Source organism: Pan paniscus, chromosome 16, assembly GCF_029289425.2.
Source record: "Pan paniscus chromosome 16, NHGRI_mPanPan1-v2.0_pri, whole genome shotgun sequence".
NCBI lineage: Eukaryota > Metazoa > Chordata > Mammalia > Primates > Hominidae > Pan > Pan paniscus.
Genome location: NC_073265.2, coordinates 56,010,554 through 56,034,864, shown reverse-complemented (window position 1 = coordinate 56,034,864; position 24,311 = coordinate 56,010,554). Strand labels below are relative to the sequence as shown.

General features: G+C 51.2%; 1 protein-coding gene across 1 annotated transcript in view; it reads right to left on the bottom strand.

Annotated features, from left to right (window-relative positions):
* Positions 1-860: 860 nt before the first annotated feature.
* Positions 861-24,311, bottom strand: part of SMAD6 (SMAD family member 6) — a 79,502-nt gene continuing 56,051 nt past the window's right edge. Inside the window, exon 4 of the mRNA XM_003828002.6 lies at positions 861-1,852. Within this exon, the coding sequence (XP_003828050.2) occupies positions 1,314-1,852 (539 nt within the window). The 3' untranslated portion in view covers positions 861-1,313. The remainder of the gene's footprint in view (positions 1,853-24,311) is intronic.

Here is a 24,311-nt window from a genome sequence, read left to right as displayed (position 1 = left end):
AGTTTGGGGATAATTTATTATGCAGCAAGAGATAATACACAGGACTTCTCAGAGCACTTAATATGTTAATATAAATCTCCAAGAAAAAAGATATACAATGCAACATTCCTCTTAGTTATCTGGCCAAGGAGACTTTCTTTTTTTGAGAATATTCTTCAGAAAGCTGATCTAATGATATGGCTCTTGTCCTACAATTCCATGTAACTTCTAACCTTGATTTTGTCTCATGAGCAAATCATTTATCCTTCCAGAACCTCAACTTTTCCCTTTTACAAAGTAGAAATAAACCATCTGCCTTTACATAAATCATTAATACAGCCCTGGATGGGCAGATTCTGAGCTATTTTTGCCTGGGGGGTGGGAAATAGCCTGTGGAGGTCCTAAAAAGATCTATGGGGCTCGAGGTGGTTCTGCAAGGTAGCAGGTGGGCTCAAGGCCCATTTCAGTCTTTGTTCCCCAGGCCATTTCCACAAAATGGTGAGAAATAGTGTCTTCTTTTAGCTTGCTCATAACTCAAAGATGGGGGGCATGGACCTGGGCCTTTCTAGGCTAGGGCATGAACCTCCTCCATCAGACTGCAAGAGCTTGTCCAGGATAAATGGCCAGTGTATTCTCCCCTTCTCCACCGCCATCCCTATCCACTGGACACCCCATAGCCATGGGCAGGAAGGAACAACACAACTTTCTCTGGTTTACTTAAGAGTAAATGTGACTTTCCTCCCTTTTCAATTTGTTCTATCTTTATCCAATAAAAGTAAAACTTGAAAACTGAGGTCAAGTTTCAAGGTACATGATGGGTCAGAAATCCGCTGAAGCCCTACCTGCCCCTCTTTGTAAAAAGAAGACAGTTTAAAAAAAACTATAATGCGAATACTTTATTATCGAGTGACTGGTATTAGCTTTTTGTCTGGGCATTAATATCTCAAAAACCATACACCAAACCCAGGCTTTTCCACCTAGCTCTGCTGTATCATTTTCTTTATATATATATATAAAAAGTAAGGAAGAGGAAGGAGGAAGAGAAAGAAAATATATCTGTATTGAAAGAATTATAAGCCAAAGTGCATCTTTCTTGTTTTGTCCATATACACACATTGCACCATACATAAATAATTACATTGTAAAAATGACTCCATAATTACAAGTATAATATATATTTCCATATAATATATAAAACTTTATATTAAATCTAGGTAGATGATATCTGGGGGGTTTTGTCCGTGGGGGCTGTGTCTCTGGGCATCGGCCCCTCTCGAGGCCGGCAGGTGGCGGTGGCCGCGGCCTCCCACCCGCCCCTCCCGCCGGGGCCGCCACTATCTGGGGTTGTTGAGGAGGATCTCCAGCCAGCAGGGGCAGGAGGTGATGAACTGCCGGGAGTAGCAGGGCCCCCAGCCCTTGGCGAAGCTGATGCGGACGCTGTTGGGGTCGTAGGGGCCGTCGGCGGCGTCGGGCTCGGGCGCGTGCTGCAGGCCCGAGCGCTCGAAGTCGAACACCTTGATGGAGTAGCCGGGGGGCACCTTGCGCACGACCAGGGCGCGGCCGCCGGGCGCGTCCAGCGTCGGGGAGTTGACGAAGATGGGGTGCTCGCCGCGGTTGTAGGCCCACACGCCGTCGGGCTCCTTGCTGAGCAGGATGCCGAAGCCGATCTTGCTGCGCGTTCGCCGCACCGACTCGCTGCGCTGCTCCAGGTTGAGCTGGCCCAGGCAGAAGCCGCTGCCCTGAGGTAGGTCGTAGAAGATGCTGACGGCCTGGTCGTACACCGCATAGAGGCGGCCCACGCGCGTCCGGTGCTCCCAGTACGCCACGCTGCACCAGTGGCTCGGCTTGGTGGCGTCCGGAGACATGCTGGCGTCTGCGGGACAAGCACAGGGACCGCCGCGTTATTCTGGGTGGGGAGGTGGGAGGCACCGAGGAGCGGAGGTGGGCACTGCTGTCTGCACAGTGGGAGCTGGGTAAGGTTTCCAGCATTCAGCAGTCATGTGGGCACCGACCGTGTGCCAGGTTGTCCTCAGGAAATATGGCGCACAACGGGACATCTCTTTCACACACACACAAACTCACACAAAGGAGAAAACAAAGGTTATGAGCCACAGAGTGCAAGCCAGAGAGCACCTGTTGTGTGCTTGGTGCTGCGGACGCAGACATGAACCCTGCACACCCTGCCCCTGCCTCTTCATGCTAGCAGGAGAGACAGACAACTGCCTGCACACCCCCAAAGGAGGGGCTGACTGTGGAGCAACCATCACGGACCCGGCGTGGAGCACTGTACTTCTTACTCTTCACAGCACACAGGACTCACTTGGTCCTCACGATCACTCTGCAAGGACGCCACCTTCTCCTCGTTCTACAGAGGAGGGCACCCCGCCAGAATTTGAACCCACTAGTCCAAGTCTCAACCTGACAGAGTAGGGTTAGGCTATTGGGGGATGGTGGGGGAGGTTGAAATCACATTAGAGGACTCAAGCACGGGGAGGCGGGCTGGGGGTGGGAGGAGTTGCCCCCAGGATCCCTTCCGGCCTGGAGCAGTGGGATTCCTGTGGTGGCCTTGTTATAAATATGACTGCTTGACTGCTCCCTGCCTCAGCCTTAGCCTCCTGGTACCGCCCACCTGAGTTGGCTTTCTTGGCAGGAAATGCAGGTTTGTACCAGAACTGCAGCTACTTCTGCATGGCAGAGGAGCTGAGGGTCCCTAAATGACAAATAAAATGGCTCCTTAAGGGCTCTGGAGCTGCCCAGCAATCGAAGGTGTGTGCTGCTCCTCTCTGGGCCTCAGTTTCCCCACTGTATAGCAAAGGGGTAGCTAAGATGTTACTGAAATCCCTTGTCACTCTGACTCGGGCCATCTGTGTGTCTGGAGGAGTTTAACAATTTTCTGAGACCAAAGTTCAGACCAACACAGGCCAGGGTGCTCCCTGCTCTCATGTGGCCAGCTTCTCAGATTCTGACATCTGGCCTTTCCTTTGAGCTCACAGCTCTGAGAAGCAGGCAGGCACCTATAACTGCCCAGTGAGGTGACGTGATTTGCCTGCCATGCCTGCTTCCACACAGGTCTCTGGCCTGGGCCTGTGCAGAGGGAGGCGTTCTGCTGGAGGCTTGACAGAGCAAAGCAAAGCACTTCATGGCTGTTTTTCTGAGGAAAACGGATCAAAGTCCAACCAAATCCCAGAGGACAACACTTCTAACAGCTTCACCTGGGAGCCTGAGTGAGGCCAGCTCTGGCCGCCTTTGCCTTGGTCTTGCCCCTGCCTAGAAGCCCCAGAAGAACAGGGTGGCAGGGCCCCTGACATCCCCTTACACACTGGGAGGCCCGCCCAGCCACCCAGCAGGAGGCTGTCTGCCTCAGGGGCCTCCTGGAGGCTGACTGCTCAGCTGTGGCTTTGGGCTGGATACAGGTTTCATGAGTGTGCCCCTTGCCCTGGGCCTGGCACTGAGGTCCCAGACACAGGTCCCCAAGTCTGCTGGGGGGTAATCCAAGTCCTCACACCAGCCCGCAGCTTGGATCATTTTGCCTCAGAGTCTCCAGCGAGGCCTCTGATGCTTCCAGCTGATGGTCAGGAGAGGAGGAAGAGGTCCTGCATCCTGCCCTCGACAGAACTGCCCCTTAGCCAGCGGGCAATAGTGACAGAGACAGCTCAAGCCCTTGGGAGGTCACCAGGCTGCAAGCATCAGGCCAGTCCCAGCAGGTGGGCAGCTGGGAACAGCCAGACTCTGAGCTCCAGCCACCCCACTCCAGTGGGCCCCTCTCCCCAGCCATCTACCTGGCACAGGTCTGGGAGTGTCCCCAAGGGCCAGAAAAGCAGCACCATGCCAGCCTAGCCACGAAACTTCAGCACCCACACTGCCCACCAACCAACAAGAATTCCACGAGTGTGTCAGGCACAGCAAGGTGGGGATGCAAAGAAGCGACGCCTGGAGTATGCTGGGAGACAGGACGGGCAACGGCATCCATGAGTGCCTTCTACGAGCTGGGCCCGTTCTTCACAACAGCCTCGTCTCACCTCTGCTAGCAGCCCATTCCACAGGTGAGGAAACTGAGGCCCAGGGTATACACCAGTGAATGCTGGGGCCGCCTTGGTGCTAGGCCACACTCTAGAGGGGAGCTCTTCTCCACACTCCAGAGAGAGTTCTGTCCTGGCTCCTTCCTAAAACCTGCACACTGAGCAAGTCCCTCTCCCTCCCTAAGCCTCAGTTTCCCTATCTATAAGCATGACTGCTCTCATGGTCCATGAGCCCTAGAGGTTACTGTTTACAAGCTGAGGTGTCACTATCTCCACTCTTGGAGGACTCACTTTACTGTCTCACTGAGGGAGAGGTCACTGCTGCACCTCTTCACAGACAAGACTCTGAGACAGCTGCCCAGCCACAGAGTGACAGCTCTACCCCACCCATGGAAAAAAGGGAGAGTCTAGCTGGGGAAGGACAGGGGCACAGCGGGCGGGGGAAGCGACTTTCTCTTTCCCAGCTTCCAAAAGGTTTCTGGCTGGGAACTCTGGGAGGCTGAGGCAGGAGGCTCATTTGAGCTCAGGAGTTTAAGCCCAGCACGGGCAACAATGCAAGACCTCATCTCTAAAAAAACTTTTAAAAATTAGGTGGGCATGATGGTGTACATCTGTAGTCCCAGCTACTTGGGAAGCTGAGACAGGACGATTGCTTGAGCCCAAGATTGAAGCTACCGGGAACAGTCATTGTGCTACTGCATTCCAATCTGGATGACAGAGTGAGACCTTGTCTCAAAAAAAAAAAAAAAAAAAGAAAAGAAAAGAAAGTTTTTCAATTCAAGGACAGGTGGGACTTCCTATCCCCCTCCTTTCAGTTCCCCCCACCCCAGCCAGGCCAAACTCCTTCCATCCCCCCAGTCAAAACCCATGTCCCCAGCCTAGCCCCAGTGCACCTTATGGTACCCTATGACTGGGGATGAACCCATAGAGCCGCCTTCAGGCCTTGCCTGCCCCAGCCATCCAGCTGAGGGACACCCTGGGCTTGAGCCAGGCCCCATCCCCTGCGGCTTCCTTGGTTGAAAAGACTGGGTTACACCTCATCAGGCCTGCGCTCCTGGCCATGTCTCCCAAATTCAGGGAGACAGACTGCCGCTCTGGGAAGCCCTCTCTGACCTCTCCTTCCTGGGGCACCTGAACTGCAGCCCCTCCCTTGGCCTTAACAGGTGTCTGCGCTCCTGGTCAGTGCCCCCCAGTTGGTCTACACTCTCTGACTGGTAAGGGGTGGGGTGGGTCTCCATCTATCCCAGGGCTGCATATATTCCTTGGGCTCAAGCAATCCTCCTGTCTTAGCTTCCTGAATAGCTGGGACTACGATGTACATCATCAGGCCCAGCTAATTTTCAAAAGCTTTTTTGTAGAGATGAGGTCTTGCTTTGTTGCCCAGTTTGGGCTTAAACTCCTGGGCTCAAGTGACCCTCCTGCCTCAATTACTTTTGCACCAACCTAATAAAAGGGAAGGGGACAGGAAATAAAATATGTCCCAGTGCCTAGACATTGCCCCCACCCCACATCCCACAGGGAATCCTGCCCAGCAGGTAGGCTGCTGGGCTCAGGCCCTAGGGCACTGAAGGGTGGTGGGCAAAAACTGGGGTCTCTTGTCTGATCCAGAGGGTAAGCCACCCACTCAGCCTCCCTGTCCCCACTCAACTCTCAGTCCCAGGGCGTCAGAGCTCGAGTATCCGCTGACATTATCTTATCCAGTGAGACCCAACACTTCAGGCTTCCACAAACCAACACGTTTTTAACAGGGGAGTTGGGAATGACACAGGGCGACCGCTGCTTCGTTTTTGTTTTTGTTTGAGCAATGGTCTCACTCTGTCACTCAGGCAGAAGTACTGTGGTGCAGTCATGGCTCACTGCGGCCTCGACCTCCCAGGCTCAAGCGATTCTCCCTCCTCAGCTTCCCAAGTAGTTGGCATTAGAGGCACACACCACCGGGTTTTGCCATGTTACCCAGGGTGGTCTCAAACTCCTGGGCTCAAGCAATCTGCCTGTCTTGGTCTCCCAAAGTGTTGGAATTACAGGCATGAGCCACTGCTCACCCAGACTACCACTGCTTTATTTTGCCATGTACAGACTTATTTTCTAACTTATTTTTATTTCTGTCACCATGGACCAATGAAAACTTGGTCCTGAGACTGGCCTGTTGGGACCCCTAATGGAGTCTAATAATCTGGTGCCCCAAAGACAGCATCCTGGGGGGCGTCGAGGGACTTGCCCAACTACACACAGCAGCAGGTGGCAGACCTAGGGCCAGAACTTGAGAGCCCAGAATTCTACTCTAATCCATGCCGCATGGTCCAAAAGGTTTCACAGTGAGAATGACCTAAGGCTGCCACCACTGACTGGATATGGGGCCATCGATAAACTGCTAAACGTCTCCAAGCCTCAGTCTCTGTATTTGTAAAAGGACTGATTCAATAATTAAGTACCCCACTCACCACAGTCCATCTCTGAATTTTCTGGAAACTCTGGCAAAATCAAGTGGGTGCAGAAGGAAGGAGGTGCCTTGTTTACGGGCTCCAGTGTTGGCCTTACCCTTCAGAGGCCAGGGATCTTTAGTGGGGTTGGGGGTCATGGCCCAGGGTCACCGCCATGGAAGGTCTCAATAGGACTGTGGATGACAAGGCCCTTTGCAAACCGCAAAGCACTTTACAAATGTTAGGGGTTAGCCCCTAGCCTGGCACCTGTGGTGAAAGAGGTGCTAGAATGAGCCCTGCTTTAGCTCCATTCTCTCACACACATACGTGCATTCAGATTTCGTGCGGTGTGTCCAACACAAGCTGACATGCTCTGCAACACTATGAGTGAGAAGGTGGGCACCCCCTAACCCATGGTCCCCACTCTGTACTTCCCACAGCTGCACAGCCCCCTCCCCCTGTGCCTCTCAGTCACAAGCCTGGGCTGCCACTCAGGTGAGGGGACAGTCTCTTACAGAAGGATCTTTTTCTCCTCGTGGCTCCTAGGCTGTGGTACCGCCATCTCCCACGGCCATCAGCCTAATTAGGAACCAGCTCTTTAATTGCAAATAAATACCAGGGAGTCAGACACGAGTGAACAACATCAAAGATGACCGAGCTCTGACCGAAACTCCCGCTCACTACCCCCTGCTCAGGGCCTGGCCTAGTTCCCAGCCAGACTCTGGGTCCTGCTGGGAGGGTTCCAGGGGGAGGAGGAGAGGAGCTGTGTCTGGGGTGGATCTGGCAGAGTGGCACTAGCCTGGGAGGAGTCCTGCCTCCTGGCCCTGATCCAGCAGGTCATCTCCCTCCTCTGGCCTCAGTCTTCCCATCCGAACAATGAGATCATTACTCTCCCCAGCTCTAAATTTCCATGATTTAGTTAATGTTGCTAGGACTAGCAGCTCTAGTCCTAACCACCCAAACCCAGAAACCAGCTCAGATATCTATCAACAGAAAACCAATAAACAAAAACTAGGCACATCCAGCCAATGGAACACTACTCACCAAGAAAAAGGAACAAGCTACCGAAACCTGCAACAAGGTGCATGAATCTGAAGGGCATCCCATTGAGCACAAGAGGCCAGACACAGGGTTCGCGGTGTGTTTCCACCAAGACAAAACTCTTGAAAAGGCAAACTAATCTACGGCGATGTAAATCAGAACAGTGGCCAGGCATGGTGGCTCATGCCTGTAATCTCAGCACTTTGGGAGGCTGAGGTGGGTGGATCATCTGAGGTCAGGAGTTTGAGACCAGCCTGGCCAACATGGCAGAACCCCATCTCTATTAAAAATACAAAAAAATCACCCGGGTGTGGTGGCGGGCGCCTTAATCCCAACTATTCGGGAGGCTGAGGCAGAGAATCGCTGGAACCCAGGAGGCGGACGCTGCAGTGAGCCAAGATTGCACCACTGCACTCCAGCCTGGGCAACAAGAGCGAAACTCCGTCTCAAAAAATAAAATAAAATAAAATAAAATAAAATAAAATAAATCAGAATAGTGGTTACCCCTGGGGAGAGGGAGAACAGCTGGGAAGAGGCACAAGAGAACTTTCCAGCATGATGGAAATATCTTATTTCTTGAGTGGAACCATGGGAACTTGGGCATCTGTGCTGTAAAAAGCCACACCCTGGATACTTAAAGAACGGTGGATTTCATTTTAGGTATGATACCTTGAAAAAATTAAAAAGAAGAAAGTGGCAATGTCCTGTGGCTGTCCTAGAGTGGCCCCAGCAGGGCTCCACAGTGGCCCAGGGGACAAGCCCTGTTCCCTCCCGGTGGCACCCACATTCCTGCCACCAGAGGGTGGTGGCTGTCTGCGCCGAGGAGGAGGTGGTGACTGGTCCCAACAATAGGCCTTCTCCCCTGCACAGAAATCGGCCCCTCTGATGGCTGGCATTCTTTTCTCTACGCCTCTCTGCCCAGGGAGGGTGCTGCGAGCCCAACATGTAATTTTGTGGGGGTGCAGGGGCACCAAGGGAGCTGACTGCAGTCTGAGGGAGGCGGGGAGTGCTGAAATCCCAAGAAAAGCCTTTTCGCTTCTTCGAATCAGCAGTTCTCTGTCAAAACAAAGGGCAGGAACGTTCCTGTGTGCTCCCCCGTGGGCTGCATGCTCCAAGAGCCTGAGCATAAACTGCAGCCTGCTTTCCTCAGGCTCCCCGCTTTCCTTTTGGCCAGACTGCCTTGGACTCAGCCACCCCTGAAGGAACCAGCGTTGTGCCCAGCTTAGACTCAAAGGTTCAGGGCATCCGTGGGAGGCTCAGCCCGAGTCCTCTGGGTCTTCAGGGGTCTAGGTCAGCAGGGGAGCAGGCAGTCCCTACTCCTTCACCTTCCAAGTCTTTGCTGCTGCTTCACACCCACCTGGGCCATAGCAACCTCCCTGGCTCTACCAGGGCTGGACCAAAAGGGCCTGCTCAGCCCCTCATTGATGGGCCTGAAACAAGGGCAGACAGGCCCAGACCCTACCGAGAGCGAAGAAGAGATACTCAAAGTCTCAGAAGCCCAGAGAAGTTAAGTGACTTGCCCAGGGTCACCCAGCAAGTTGGTGGCAGAGCTGAAAAGGGGCCCAGGGCTGGCTTTTCCAATCCCCTTTGCACGGGGCTGCACTGAGGCCTCCTGCCTTCCTGGAAAACTCCTTTCTTCTGTCCCGTGTCATGCCTGTGGCTTCAAGTTCCAGTCCAACCGGCAGCTTTTCATCTGTGGCTCCCAGGCCTGGGAGTAATTACGTGGCCCTGCATCTGGTTAACCTAACACCCCTTTTAAAGCCTTGTTTGCCCATTAGATAAGTAGTTTTTGTTATCAAACTTAGAGGGAAAAAGGAGTTTCCACTTAACTCTCCTTTGTCATTTTAAGCTGCAGAAATGGCTTCAGGTTTTGCAGCAAGTCTAGAGATGCAGCATTAATTAGAGGCTCTTTTTCTTTTCTTTGTGAAGGGAGGGGAAGACCAGTTCTTTATCCACCGGGCTCCGGCAGTAAAAGCAGACAAGGAATGTGTACAGGGCCATGTTAATGGTCAACAGCTTAGAACGAGCCTCTCTGCTGAACTCTTTCCAAAAGCTGGGCCCAGCTGACAGGAGTTTCCTCTTACTCGCTCCCACCCACCCCTCCCCACCCCCCACCTCAGCTCCAGCACCTTTGGCTCCTAGAGGAAGCCGGGCTTCCAAGGGGAAGTTCCTAATCGGTCATTATATCACGGGCGGTCTGGCCACCACCGCAGCCTGCCTGCACAGGGCCCACTTCAGGGGCTCTTTTGGCGGCTGGTCTCTACACTGGCCACCACCCTCCAGACAGCCGCTCAGCTAGTCGGCTGGGGGTGGAGGGATGCCCCTAAGACAGGGAGTGTGATGGGAACAGGAGGGCAGCATGACAGAACCAGGAGGAGGGAGACTGAGGAACATGCCGTCCACATGGCCAAGGCGCAAAAACAGGCTCAGAGAGGTGAAGTGACTTGCCAAGGTCACAGTGGAAATGAGCGACACAGCTGGGACCAGGATGTCTCCTGCACAGGGTTAAAAGCATGGACTAGGGAGCAAAGGTGCCTGCATGTGAATCCCAGCTCTGCCACTCAGCAGCTGTGAAATCTTGGACGAGTGACTTCACCCTTTTAGGCCTCAGTTTCCTAACCTGTAACACAGGGATGCAATCAGTGGTTACTTCATCAGAGTGCTGGGATTAATTTCAAGTGTGTCAAATAATGCCTGGCTCAAAATAGGCATTGCATAAGTTAACAGCTATTATGATTACTAATATTATTACTATCATGCAGCCTTATCTACATGTGTATATAAATTATATGATAGATTGACTCAGCCTGTATAGTTCATAAGGGTATTCATATTCAGTAGTAACACCTGCAAACATAATATGTGCCAGTGGAGCTGAGAATCAAGGGGAAATAATAATAGTCATGATAATAATATAATAAACTAGCTCACATTTAAGAAACCTTTACCAAATACCAGGCAGTGTCTGAAACCCTTTAAATGCACTACCTGAACATATGTTAATTCTCCCATCTTAAGATGAGGGAGCTGAGGCCTGAAAGTCCGGAAACATACCCCAACCTCTCAGCCAGGAAGCTGCAGAATTGGGATTTGAGCTTCCATCTATCTAGGCTTAGAGATGTGGACTCTTTGCATTACTCCTGTGGCTGCAACCTGTGGGCTGCAAAATCCCAGAAGACTTCAGGGCAATGGCACAGAGACCATGCTATAAGAAGCTAGCCACATCCACTCCAAGCCACGTGGGGGTTCTGCAAACACTGGACGTGAAGAGGGATCCTCGAAGGTGACAGTGCTAATGACACTGCCCCATGACATGCTGCCCATCTTCCTAGGAGGGCGGTGGGCTTTTCAAATATCACACCTTAACAGCTATTTCTGGTACCCTATGCAGCCCTGGAAACACACTTTTTGGCTTTTGAGTGTAGTTTCTCCCCCACACTCAAGCATTCTACCCTTCTAAAATACAAAAATGAGTATTTTGTAGATGGGCTACAATCATAATAATTGATCTTGGGAAAGGGCTGCTAGCCCTGGCTAGTCCCAGGGAAGTGGGAGGCGCTCTACACGCTTCATTCATGATCCTTTTTGAACTGTGCAAGTCCAGGAGGCAGAATCATCCCTATCCTCAGGACAGACCCAAAGTCAGAGTGCAGCGCAGGAATCCCGACCCTGAGCCCACCTTGGTGCTGCCTCATATGCTCCCTTAGCTCTCTTGGGTGGTCCTCAGAGTACCCCAGTCACAGGAGGGGTTTAGGAGTGATCTGGGGTATCCTGTCAGTGGCCACCTAGCTGGGCTGTACCCAGCTCTCTGGAGGCCAAGGGTTTTCTGCAGGCTTTTCTCCGCAGAAAGGCCTTTTTTTCAGCCTCAGCGCCCTGACTGCAGCCTGCTTGGCCCCACCTCTCTGGCAGAACAAAGTGGCGGCCTGGGCTGTGATGGGTAAGGTTTCCATTCTTTTATCTCTTGCAGTATTCAAACAAATCCTGAACAGATGAACTCATCTTGCAACCCTGACACAAAACAAGCTTTTTATTCACCCAGGTCCTCCTACTACACAGACCTGCTCAGTGTCTCCTCCATAGACCGTTTCCCCAGGAGCTATTAGGCCTTACCACTCCAACGGGCAAGGGGACCCACCAGAGGATGAAACCGGAGGCCCCACTCCCATCAGCACGCCTCTACCTGCCCTCCACCTGCAGCTCACCCGTCTGGCCATGCCGAAGAGATCGTCTCCCACCCGCTAAGACTGTTCCAGGTTCCCTGGGCCCAGACAGCATGGCTTTTCTCTCCAGGTCCCGGGGCTCTGTGGTACAAGCTCCCTTCACTACACTCTCCGCAGGCAGCTATAGCTTCGAAGAGCCACACGGAGGCTGGTGGTAGAGCTATCTCCTCCATCAGAGGACTCATCCATCAGACTCTGTGCCAGAAACAGTGGTGCTGCCCTCTTAAAAGAAACTGCAACTACTTAAGCCTGAAAAGGAGAAGACCACCTGGCAAGCAAGGCAGGGAACCCCCTCAGGCCCTTGGGGAGGAAAGGAGCCCAGGTGGGGGAACTCTGGTTCCCTGTGTCCTGGAGGGAAGGAGGGTGGAAAGGGAGAGCCAGGGCAAGATAAGCAGATTATAAAATCAGCCCACGTTTTGAGAAGGAACCAGTTTCTGTAACAAAGCCTCTGAACTTTGCTCCCATTCCAAGTCCTCTTTTGTTTTATCATAAAGTCAGACTCTGGAGTGTGTTTGTTTGTTTTCTTACTCAGAGACCACCTGGGGTGGGAAAGCCTTGCTTTCATTATTGCCCCTGGAAAGGTTCTAAAATAACAGTGTGCAAGACAATGAAGCTGGGTACCTCTGTCCCCAGGTGGCAGTTGTGAAATGGGAAGGGGCCCCCAAATCCTCCCAGCTCCATGGGTCTGCACTGCTTATGGCCAAACTGCTGGGATCACATATAAACCAGTGCCCGCACCGGCCTTACATCAGGCCGCGCTGGTTCTTACATCAGGCTGGGCCTGAGTTCTCATCTCAGGCATTAAATGCCCAAGTTCACCAACTGAACCCAATCCTGAAGTCCCTGGTTAATCTGAGACCACAGAGACAAAATTGACCCTTTGGGGGTTCAGATAGGGACAGCCTGGGCGTGCATCAGAGGTGCAGGGATGCTAGTTTGTAGCAGATGATGGTAGGCTTCAAGAAAGCCCTTCTCGGCCGGGCGCAGTGGCTCACGGCTGCAATCCCAGCACTTTGGGAGGCCAAGGCAGGTGGATTGCCTGAGGTCAGGAGTTCAAAACCAGCCTGGCCAACATGGTGAAACCCTGTCTCTACTAAAAATACAAAAATCAGCTGGGCGTGGTGGCGGATGCCTGTAATCCCAGCTACTTGGGAGGCTGAGGCAGGAGAATCACTTGAACCCGGGAGGTAGAGGTTGTAGTGAGCCAAGATTACGCCACTGCACACTGGGCAACAGAGCAAGACTCCATCTCAAAAAAAGAAAAAAAGCCCTTCTTTGGGCACATTCTTCATCTTGCAGGTTCCCAGAGCTGAGAGAACTTGAGGCACCTCTAATTGTCTTTTATTTCCCAAACACAATGTGTTTTATTGGCAAACCTCCTGCCTTAAACTTCTTCTTGGACCTAATATAAAGCCATAAAAGCAAAGTACCTAAAAATTGCCCTCAATTAGCCTGTCTCAGCTCTCAGGAACAAGCACCCACACTGGTGTAGAAATGTCCCAGGGGGTAACCAGGTAAGGTACCCACAGCCCAGCTCCCTCAAATCCTTGGCCTCACCATCTCCTGCCACCAGGCCGCTTAGCTCCCTGGGCTTTGAACACCCCACCCAGTGTGAATTTCATCCATCCACTCTCTTGATCTGGAATGCTTCCTGAGTCTACAGATCATGTAGAGGTGAACTGGTGCAAATCTTCACAGCTATGTTACCGTGGGCAGGTGACCACATCTCTGAGAACCAGGACCAGCTACCTACTTTTGAGGGCCCAGTGAAAAATGAAAACGCAGGGCCCCTTGTCCCAAAATTAGGAAGATTTTCAAGATGGTGAAAGCACAGCATTAAGTTAAGCAGAGACCTCTGCTGAGCAGCAGCCCTCAGTTACCCCACACATCCAATACCCGCAGAGTCGGCCCTGCCAGGGGCTGGTTTCCTCTAGGTGATTACCTAACTCACAGGTTAAGGGGTTTTCGAGAAGGGCTTGACAACAGTACCCGGCACTCGATGACCATGAGTTTCTTTCCCCATTCCCTAATACTTGTCAGAAACTTGCTTAACCATCCAGACACCACTGTCACTTCCTTTGGAAAGCCTTCCTCAGCCCCTGGGTCTGAATCACACACCCCTCTTCTGTGACACTCAAATTTATGCTGTCAACAGAAGGGTACGTGTCTCCATCCAATTCATCCACCAGCAGGCTGGCCTGGGATTCAGCTGGCTTGATCTCCCCTCTCCTCCCCAAGGACCTGGTACTATGTTGCCTAACAGAGGTGCTCTCGGCAATGCAGAGCTGAATATAAAAACTCAAAGGCTAGAAGGGCTTTTGAAAAGTCATCTGCCTCCTTTCAAACCCAGCCCCAGGTTTGAAAAAGGCACTGTGGCAATATTGTTGCCATTTAACAGAGAGTACTACTGATGCTCAGAGGTAAGGATGTTAGGTAGGCGAGGAGAACCATTGTCCCCATTTGCTGATCCTCCTGATGCAGCCTGGTTAACAGAATGGCAAATGAGCTTACTATGTGTGAGCCTTGTTTCAGTGGCTCGAAATAAAATGAAATAAAATAAAATCGCCTAAAGCCTACAAGTCATCTTACCTGGCCATGGGGGTGGATTTAATTTCTCTGGCTTGCTAAGTCTATGAAAGTAAATGGAACAGGGAACATAGCTTTGAATGGAAGAGCCAAAGAATGGGTGGATAAGCTGGTTTTCTTATTTGCAAAGCTCTCAAACGTAAGCTTCATATCTAACACCAGTTGGTTGTTAATTTACCAACTAGACAGAATCAGGTGACCTTTGCAAATCAAATATACCTGCCTCGATTTACACTAAAGATGTAGGCTGGATATGGTGGCTCATGCCTAGAATCCCAGCACTCTGGGAGGCCAAGGTGAGAGGTTCACTTGCGCCCAGGAGTTCAAGATGTGCCCTGGCAACATAGCAAGTCCCCATCTCTACAAAAAAATAAAAAATTATCCAGACATGATGGCATGCACCTGTAGTCCCCCAGCTACTCTAGAGGTTGAGGTGGGAGGATTGCTTGAGCCCCGGAAGCCGAGGCTGCAGTGAACCGTGGTGGCACCACTGCACTCCAGCCTGGGCAACAGAACAAGACCCTGTCTCCAAAAAAAAAAAAAAAAAAAAAAAAAGATGCAGCTTGGGATAATCACTCCAAAATTAAAAGTACAAAGGTGGGACATTAGATAATAATTCCTGCATTAAATCCTTTCCTTTAAAATAGCCTTTTGTTATACAAAAATACATGATCCACACCTCTCTGGTGAATGCAGAGGCCTATATACTGAATTTTCTTAAAGTGAGGATTGCCTCGATCATTCTTGTGTGTTTCTGGAACAAACCGGAATGCTTTATAATTAACAAAAAGCTAATATTGACTAGAGAGATTATTAATCCACAATTAAATACTAATATTTGCTGCACAGAATGCAGTAACATGAGACTTAAGCGTTCCCAACAAAAATGTTGCAAAATGCCCTACCGGCTTGGCAGAAGTACATGGCTCTGCCATGGCCACCCGTCTATTCTCTGTGACTGTGCTACTGTGCAGGCAAGTTGAAGCTGCTTGACGCATCCATGCCCAAGCTCCCAAGCTGCCAGGAAAGAACTGGCTTGTTACAATGATCAGGGGTGAAGGGTGCAAAGGAGGGAGGGAGCCAACCAGTATATCCATCCCATCAGGCTAACAGGCAGACACAGCCCCACAGAGACCCCAGGACCCACACCTCTATCCCAAGTCCAAGACTGGTTTCCAAGGCAGGAGGAGGCCAAGCTTGGTTCCCACAGCCCATGCCAAGAAGGCAGTTCTATCCTCATTGATGGTGATGGTGGGATGTTCTTTTGAACTGTGGAAGGTTTCCCAATTCTACAAGCCCATTCATAAATGACCTTGTTTTAGCTTATGGAATATAAAGCTCACAGAGGTTTGGTGACTACCCCACGGCCCACAAGGTTAATGACAAAGCAGGATCAGATGCTCCTTCCAATGCCACTGCCTCCCACCCAGCATCTTGAAGAAGTTGAATCATTATCTCAGTAAGAGTTTCATATTTCTCAGAGTAATTCTTTAGCCTGTGTCTGGATAAGAGCACACACTGTGTGACTAACACCAACACAGCAATAACATGAGGGCAGTGATCACAACTGTCAGCCAGCTTCTATTTGGTCTTCTATTGCCAAGGTTAACTTTTCAGTGAATATGGGCATGCCATGTTTTCCATGATCCAGTTCATAATTCTGGATTTCTTCTAGAAAAGACAAGAGTCCCAGGGAGACATCTGGGCTGAACTCGATGATGGCAATGCCCAAGTGCCTTCTAGAACTGTTTCCCCCTCTGGAGGGCTGTTTGCAGCTACAGGGACCTGTGTGATAGGTGAGAGGAGGGGGTGCCTTTCCTGAATCACACAGAAGCCTTGCTGGGGTCTACCCAGCAGGCAACTTACATGCATGGGCCCAGCAAACATTGGCACAGATTCACTAATAGGGACCCTGTTTAGGTTGCTTCAGACACCCTCTGTTCTCACTGGGTCTCCTGTGGGAATCCAGTGGCTACTGAGCATCTATGTCCACATATCCCATCTCATTTAATGCTGAGAACAATCCTAGGAGGCAGGTATCATTTTACAGAGGAGGAAATGAAGGCTCAGGGAGGTTAAACCCCCAGCCTAAGTCACACAGCTGACAAGCCCCAATCCAAACCCAGGGCAGCCAGACCCTCAGCCATTCTTCCTGCCATTTTTCTTCACAGAGTGCGTCCTGGACGGTGCTCAACTTCTAGCCTGTACCTAGTTCCAACAGGCAGTCAGCACAGTCCCTCTCTCCCTGACATCTCCCACGGGTGTGACTCGCACCTCCTCTACGAGGCTGGCGCCTGCCCCCTGCCCCCCATCTCTTCCACCTCCCTTCCCTATGGGCACAAATGGCCCTGCAGGCCGCCAGCGTCTGCATTCCTAGAGCACATGCCCACTAAGGAGGATCCTGAGTAATTCAGCCCATAAATCATGGCCATTGTGAATTTCCCTTTTAGCCACAGGCAAAGTCAAACTTTTCCTTCCCCCACTGTAGTTAACCACTCTTTGTTCACTGTATCTCTCTCAGCTCCATCTGGCTGGGGGCCAGCTCTCAATTATTAATTAATCTGGGAGGCGCAGGTTGCATTCCTGGCCACCTAACCACTTCCTCCTCAATGGGGAACTTGCAGGCCGGGACTTTTGAGTTACATCAAGTGTCGCACAACATCCCAGCCCTGTGTTGTGGCTACTGCTGCAAGAAAGGACGTCTAACACCAGAGTTAAAAATAACAGCAGAAAACCCGAATACCCAGAAGTCGCTTTTCCCAACTCTATCCCATAGCACCAACCCAACCTGCGTGCCCCCATCATCATAAAGCCACAATGCGACTCGGTTTCTCTTGTCTGTGAAATGGGGAGATCTTCCCCCATCAAGTAAGGCAGTGGTCTGTGTGTTTGTGTAGGAAGGGAGTAATCAGTGAAATCAATGAGCTCTCCCCTCTGGTAATTCTTACTAGCTGGAAAGGGATACACCAAGACTTAAAGTTAAGAAGCAATCCTGGCCAGGCATGGTGGCTCACGCCTGTAATGCCAACATTTTGGGAGGCCAAGGCAGGCAGATCATGAGGTCAGGAGATAGAGACCATCCTGGCTAACATGGTGAAACCCCGTCTCTATTAAAAATACAAAAAAGTAGCCGGGCATGGTGGCGGGCACCTGTAGTCCCAGCTGCTCGGGAGGCTGAGGCAGGAGAATCACTTGAACCCAGGAGGCGGAGGTTGCAGTGAGCCAGATTGCGCCACTGCACTCCAGCCTGGGCGACAGAGCCAGACTCTGTCTCAAAAAAAAAAAAAGAAGTCCTGAGCCTGAGCCACAGCAGGTGCTGCTTCTCACCTCATCCACTCGCTTTCTCCTCGCTGGCTGAAGGAAAGTGCCAGGTGACTGGGGTAGTGGGGATAACAGGGGTGAGGGCTGCAACTCAGCCTTATTAAAGTCATTCAAGCATCTTCAGGGGTGGTGAGGGAGAGGATGGGAGTGTGATCCCTCTTTGCTGGGTCAAGTTTTCGGGAGGCCTTTGCATGGACAAACACCCCGAGAAACAAGGGGACCAGCCTTGGCGTGAAATGGAGCCCTATGGCGATGAAACCCAGGGGTGGAATCTGAGCAGTGTCTTTAATTTCTAAAAGTAATAAAGGTCTTTCCCTCCTTTTAAGTTACAAGTTAGAATGGGTACTTGATGTCAGCAACAATGCTGAACCTTTGCTGCTAGCTGGATGGAAGACAAAATGAAGCCGTGAGATCAAAGAAGGACAAAAATGATGGCAGCAACCTATCATAGCAAGGACAAACACTTACGTGGTAAATGCCATCGAGTATCCTCGTATCCTTTTGGTCATTTCCCTCCTCTGGGCCCATACACAGCTTACAGTATGTCAACCTTACCCACAGTATCCACCGAGCTGTCAACTGTGAGTTCCAAGGACTCAGCACCTTAGGATATATAGTCTAGGAAAGATCTTTAAATCTCATGCTTTCTGCATTCCATGTTATATCTGCTTTTGATGTGACAAGACAGATGACTTGGCCCCATATCTTCATATACTCTAGGGAGGAAGGGACGCTTTTGTCTCTTGGCTTCCCTTCCCTAAATACTGAGGCTTTCGGATAAAGCACGCATCCCACCAAGATAAATTATTGTGCACATACAATAAAGTACCATTAATTAGGACTCATAAATCCAGAGTTTGTAATAATTCCGAAAGCAGCTGGGTCGAAGTAAAAAAAAAAAAGTTTTGATAAACAAATGCAAAATATAAATAAGGTTCAGGAGAACTGTTTATCCTATTAGCACTGTATAAACAACTGGCATACCAATTACAAATCGCTCTTATCTGCTCTCGAAAGCAGATCTCTGCATGACCTCTAATGGGAAATATTATCCAGTTAGTATCACAGTCTACAGTATTTGGAAATCACAAAACCTGGTTTCTTAGACAGTATCCTTTCCAATCACCCACCACTCACTCAGCCTGAACTGGTGAGGAGCCCCTGAGCTGTCAGCGTTCTTTCTCTGTGTATCTGGAAGGGAAGTCCCGTGGATGGCCGAGGCGCCTCAGCCCTGCTCTGGTAGTCAGTGGCTGCCCAGGAAGGAGTGGCAGCCCTTGGCTCTGGCATGCCAACATGCCACCCAGTTATCTCCATGCCCATCTTCGAGAAGCAGCGTTGCCTAGGGCGTTTGGCCAGGGGGCTCTGCCAACCCGGGCTTTTCCAAATGGGCAGGGTGGGGCCCCACCCCTGTGTGGAAACCCCTCAGGCGTTAACTGCAGTAGGTAAACCAAGGACAGCCTGTTTGTGGCTTCCTTGGTGATTTACATGTTAGCTGGGCCCCAGGTTCTCTCCCTGGGAGGAAGCAGCATTTTCAACCCTGGGGAGGACAGAGGTGAGGGGCCCCAGATAAGCTGGGGAGTGTGGAGTGGCAGGAAGAGGCCCCGGGCGAGGCTGTGAAGCCATCGCGTGGAGAGGGTGCGTCGGTCCTGGCCCGAGAGGGACAGACTGCAAGGCCCCAGAGAGGTGGGCAGGGGGCCAAGCTGGAAATACCGAGGGCTGCTCCAGCTCAAGGAGACGGCCCTGCCAAGTCGGGGAGGTGGCACTGACGAGAGAATGGCAGGTTCCGGCTGGGCCAGTCCCCAAGGGCACCAAGTCAGGAGCAACTGCCTGTGTCTCTGGGCACGTGGGGGCTGGAGCCATGCCAGGGAGACCCAGAGCCGCCAGTCTCCCCAGGGTGCCCCTGTCCTGGCGCTACCCTGCAGCCCACCAGCCTGAGGACCCCTGAGGAGTGCAGAGCCCCTCCAAGTGGCATGCTGACCTTGGGCAGGGAGTCAGGCCTGGCCACCAGACTGGAAGATTGCTCTTTTCCCCTCCACCTTCCATCTCCTAGTTCTGGAGGTGCTCAGCAGATCTCACTGAGCCCACTGTGCAAGGGGTCCCTGCTGCTGCTTGCCTTGAGGGCACTTTGGACATCTTCTGGTTCAGCAAGACCCTGACTGTACCCACTGCGTGAAGGAAGCAGCCTCAGAAGGGGATCCCAAGACTGGCAGGGACCTCTCTGCTGTGTCCTTTGGGGACAACTCCTCCTTTGGGACAGGGAAGCCAGGTATATTGGTGAACTCCTTTTTCTCTCTCCCTCTACCAACTCCTCTGCATCTTCCCCTTGGGCTTCAAAAATTGCTATTGTAAGACCAACAAAAACACCACAGTTGGGGCTTGGCACTGTGCAAGCATCCTACCACCAGATGGACATTCTGCCACAGACACCATGGGTTCTGAAGCTGACCCTTAATCAACGGTACAGTTGATGGAAGGGATTCTTTATCTATATGTCTGGAATCTGAGCATCCACTGAGTTCAGCCCTCTTTCCTCTCATGGCATTTACTCTAAAACAGGCAGACCAACTCACTTATTTGTGAAGACCCACCAAGAACCACTTCCAGCAGGTCCTTCTTGCTGGAGTCTGACCACCTCTGCCTCCCCCAAAGTGCCCCCTCCCGACAGTGCTCCCAGCCCACCACGGAGGGCTGCCCAGGCCTTGAACACAGGGAGCTCCACCCAGAAACCCTGGAAGCAAATTCCCTGAGGGGAAAGAGTGGGTAGGATGTTTTCAAGAACCACTCATTGTGGGTTTGGGTTTCAGCCAGCAGAAGTGCCACTGAGATGCCAGAGAGGCGTTTCCTTGGGAGACAGGGCCCCTCTCACCCGCTTGCTAAGCGCCTACTGTGTGCAAGGATGCACCCACGCAGGCATACCAGAGGAATGATTGATGGTGCGGCGAGGGAGGCACTGGAGGTGGAAGTGAGGAGAAAATAACGGGGGAGTCCAAGGAAATCAGGGAGACTCTTGTTTTTGTAAACATCATTCCTTCCTTCTGGTCAGTTCCAAGTTCTTTAGTGGGCTATACACGCATTATTTTTTTCTCTCACATCAAAATAGCCCTCCTTCAGACTGGAAGAAGAACACAAACATTCTTTGCTGCTGGCCTGCAGGAGGTGAGCAGTCGCCTAGGGCTAAGCTGACTGCAAGCCTGAAGACGCCGCAGCCTGGGAGTTCTGAGCGTCACTTCCTTGCTCCCAATTCAAAATGGACTCTGGTGTCTGGGGAATCCACACACCACCCCAGTGGGCCATGTGAATGTCATGGGGTGAGGTGGGCATGCCACTCTTGGGTTGGTAAAAGCTCTGAATACAGGGTGCCGTGGAATGTACTGTCTAGCAGCAAGGGCGTGTGTATTTCAAAGAAACGTGGAGGAAGCCAGGGGAATCTAAAGGATTCCTTGGGAATGTCTGGGCTAGAGATCATTCAGCCTGACCTCCTCCCTTTACAGAAGAGGGAACTAAGGTCCAGAGAGCAGAGATCACTCATCCAAGGTCATCCAGGAGGGTAGGGCCTTATAGCTAGGGCTGCTGCCTCGGAGGAAGGGCCGCCCGTCCTAGATACCACCAGGCCCAAGGAACGGAGACAAATAATCCTGGTGAGTCCAGCCAACATGAATTATTTTTGCAAAATGGTCTGTTTATTTGTTCTTGTGGGTAGAAGGGAGAGAGTCCTTCCTCGCATCGCTGTCGGAACAACTCCCTGCCTGTGCCTGCAAAGTGACCCGCCCTGGCTGGCCAGCACCACCACCAACTCTCAGGCAAAGGATGTGCGTTGCAAAAATGGGGCAAAGTTTCCTATTCTGAAGATAACATTGTAAGACACAGGAAGTCTGAGAGCAGAGCTTGGTTTCCAGAAAGTCTCTGCACACCCGTTCGCAACCCCTTCCATTGTACCGGGCTGCTAGAGATTCTGAGGCTGGGGGTGGGGCAGGAGGGACAGGGACAGTGCTAGGAAGTGACAGAAGCCACAGACCAGGTAAGAGTCCAGAGAGGGGTTTTCCCGGCTCTCAGGCTCACTGGACCTCGTGGCAATCCAGACGCCCCATCTGAGTTCCAGCTTCCTCAACTGAAAAATAAAAGGGTTAAAGAGGCAGTGTTTCTCCTGCCCTGGTGTCCAGATTCCCAGGCCCCGCCCCTGGAGGTTCTGATTCATGGGTCCTGGGTGGAGCCCGGGAATCTATGTTTTTAACAAGATTTAGGAGGCCCCTTTTCTGACTCTGATATGTCATGATCCCTCGAGAGGAGGGTTCAACAGCCTGGCATGGTGGGGAGGGAGTTAGCTTCCTCCAGGGAGGGATGACAAGGGCAGGAAGGAGACCAAACCAAGTCAACTTCCTAGCATGAGACGGACGTGGTTGGTCCCAGCGCCAGGCCTGGGAGACTGGCCGGGAAGGCGACACTCTGGAGCCGTCACGGATGGCCCTGACTAGTGTGTCTGGGTGTGTTTGAGGACAGGCCCTTGGGACAGTGTGCACCTCCCTGTGGGATTTGGAATCAAGGACCTCAGTTCAAATCCTAGCTCTGCCACTTCTAGCTGTGTGTCTGGGATGAATGCCTCAGCCTCTCTGGGCCTCAGGTTCCCCAACTGTGACATGAGATCAGGAGCAGCCATGAGGATGAATCACTGGAAAGGGACTAAAGTACTAATCACTGACGAGTCCTTCGAGCCCGCCATGTGCCAGGCACACCTAGTTCTCACAACAACCCTACAACATAGATGTTCTTAATTTTCAAAGTCACCGGCGGTACAGGTTTCTGACTGTTCTGCTCTGGCACGCAGGGAGTCTTCCCCCCATGCTGCCTTCCTTCCCTTCTCTGGATTCCACAGGCACTGCCTAGCACCCATGATGGGCACTGCTCTGCATGGGGCACCAGGAGACCGAGACACATCTCTGCCTGCAAAGCTCCAAGTCCAACAGGAAGAAAGGGTGTGATCGCAAAAGAGCATTATAAATGAGGGGCAGCGAGGCAAGGAACAGAGAGACATCACATCCATCTAGAAAAGGAAGGTTAACAATCAAGGATTTGAAGGCTGAGTGCAGTGGCGGGGAGGGTGGGAGGGATGGGGAGGAAAAGCGGCATTCCAGGTGTGGGGAACGGCATGGGCAGAGGCACACGGGCAGAAGACAAGGCCAGAAAGGTCTCGTTTGACCAGATTGCAGAAGGGCTAGTGAAAAGTCTGCAGAGGCCGCCTGGGGACCAGACCATGCCGGGCCCTGACTATCTGGTCAGGAGTAAGCACCTGTGTTGGGCAAGGAGAGCCAGAACCCAAACAGTTCCCAATCTCAGGTATGCACACCCCAACAGAGGGCAGGGACCCTGCTCACACTACCTCTGGATCTCAGGATCCAACCTGGTGCCGACAAGTGAATGTGAATAATACTAGAAGACAAGTGGATTCTACAAGTGCAAACTCTAGGACTGTACAAAGCAGTGAAGATTCAGAGCTTTTGTTCCTGGTCTTTATTTGTGAAGCCTATTTAGAGGTAGGACAGATCACTCTAGTTTAAAAAATAAAAGGAGTAAATGAAGATCCAACAAAGCACGGTGGGATGAGCATCTGTAAAGATATACATACGTGGATCATCAAGTTTACTGTGCTGCAATCCATAGTCACAAAGATATGGAAATGACCTAAGTGCCCACACATACTGGGTACAGTGTACACTGCTCAGGTGACAGGTGTACTAAAATCTCAGAATTCATCGCTATAGAATTCATCCATGTAACCAAAAGCTACTTGTACCCCAAAAGCCATTGAAACAAAAAAAGTTTGCTGTATTGTTCATGAATATTTCTCTCTCTCTCTCTCTCTCTCTTCCTCTCTGTCCAGTAGGTCTGTGCACTTCTGAAAGCATGATTATAAAGCCCCACTTTTCTGGGGATTTATCAAATTCTCTTATTTCTGTCCATTTTTGATTTAGGTATTTCAAAGACATGTTGTCAGGTGTACAAAGATTATTGATTATTATACCTTACAGATCATTTTGGCTTTGATATAAATAAGGAATCAGCAAAAGAGAAATTTGGCCTGCCAGCTGTTTTTACCGAGTTTTGTTGGAACGTAGGCTTACTCATTGTTTTATGTATTATCTATAGATGTTCTCGGGCTACAGTGGCAGAGTTGAATTGTTGCAACAGAGACTGTGTGCCCTGCAAAGCCTAAAGTGTTTACTATCCATTTTACAGAAAAAGTTTGCTCTGAACCTCTTGGTTCCTGCTTTTTTGCCTGAAATTTTATTACTTCATATTAATATTGCTCCTCTTGCTTTCTTTTTCTTTAGCATTGACTACTATGTCTTTTCCCATTCCCTTTAGATTCAACCTTTCTCCATAATTTTGTTAAGGTGTGTCTCTTCTAGATTAGCATGTAGCTGGATGTATAAAGACAAAATCTGAGAGCATTTATCCTTTTTTTTTTTTTCTTCTGGAGACAGAGTCTCACTCTGTCACCCAGGCTGGAATGCAATGGCATGATCTCGGCTCACTACAAACTCTGCCTCCCAGGTTCAAGTGATTTTCCTGCCTCAGCCTCCCGAGTAGCTGGGACTATACATGCCTGCAACCATGCCAGGCTAATTTTTGTATTTTTAGCAGAGATGGGGTTTCACCATGTTGGTCAGGCTTGTCTCAAACTCCTGACCTCAGATGATCCGTCCACCTCGGCCTCCCAAAGTGCTGGG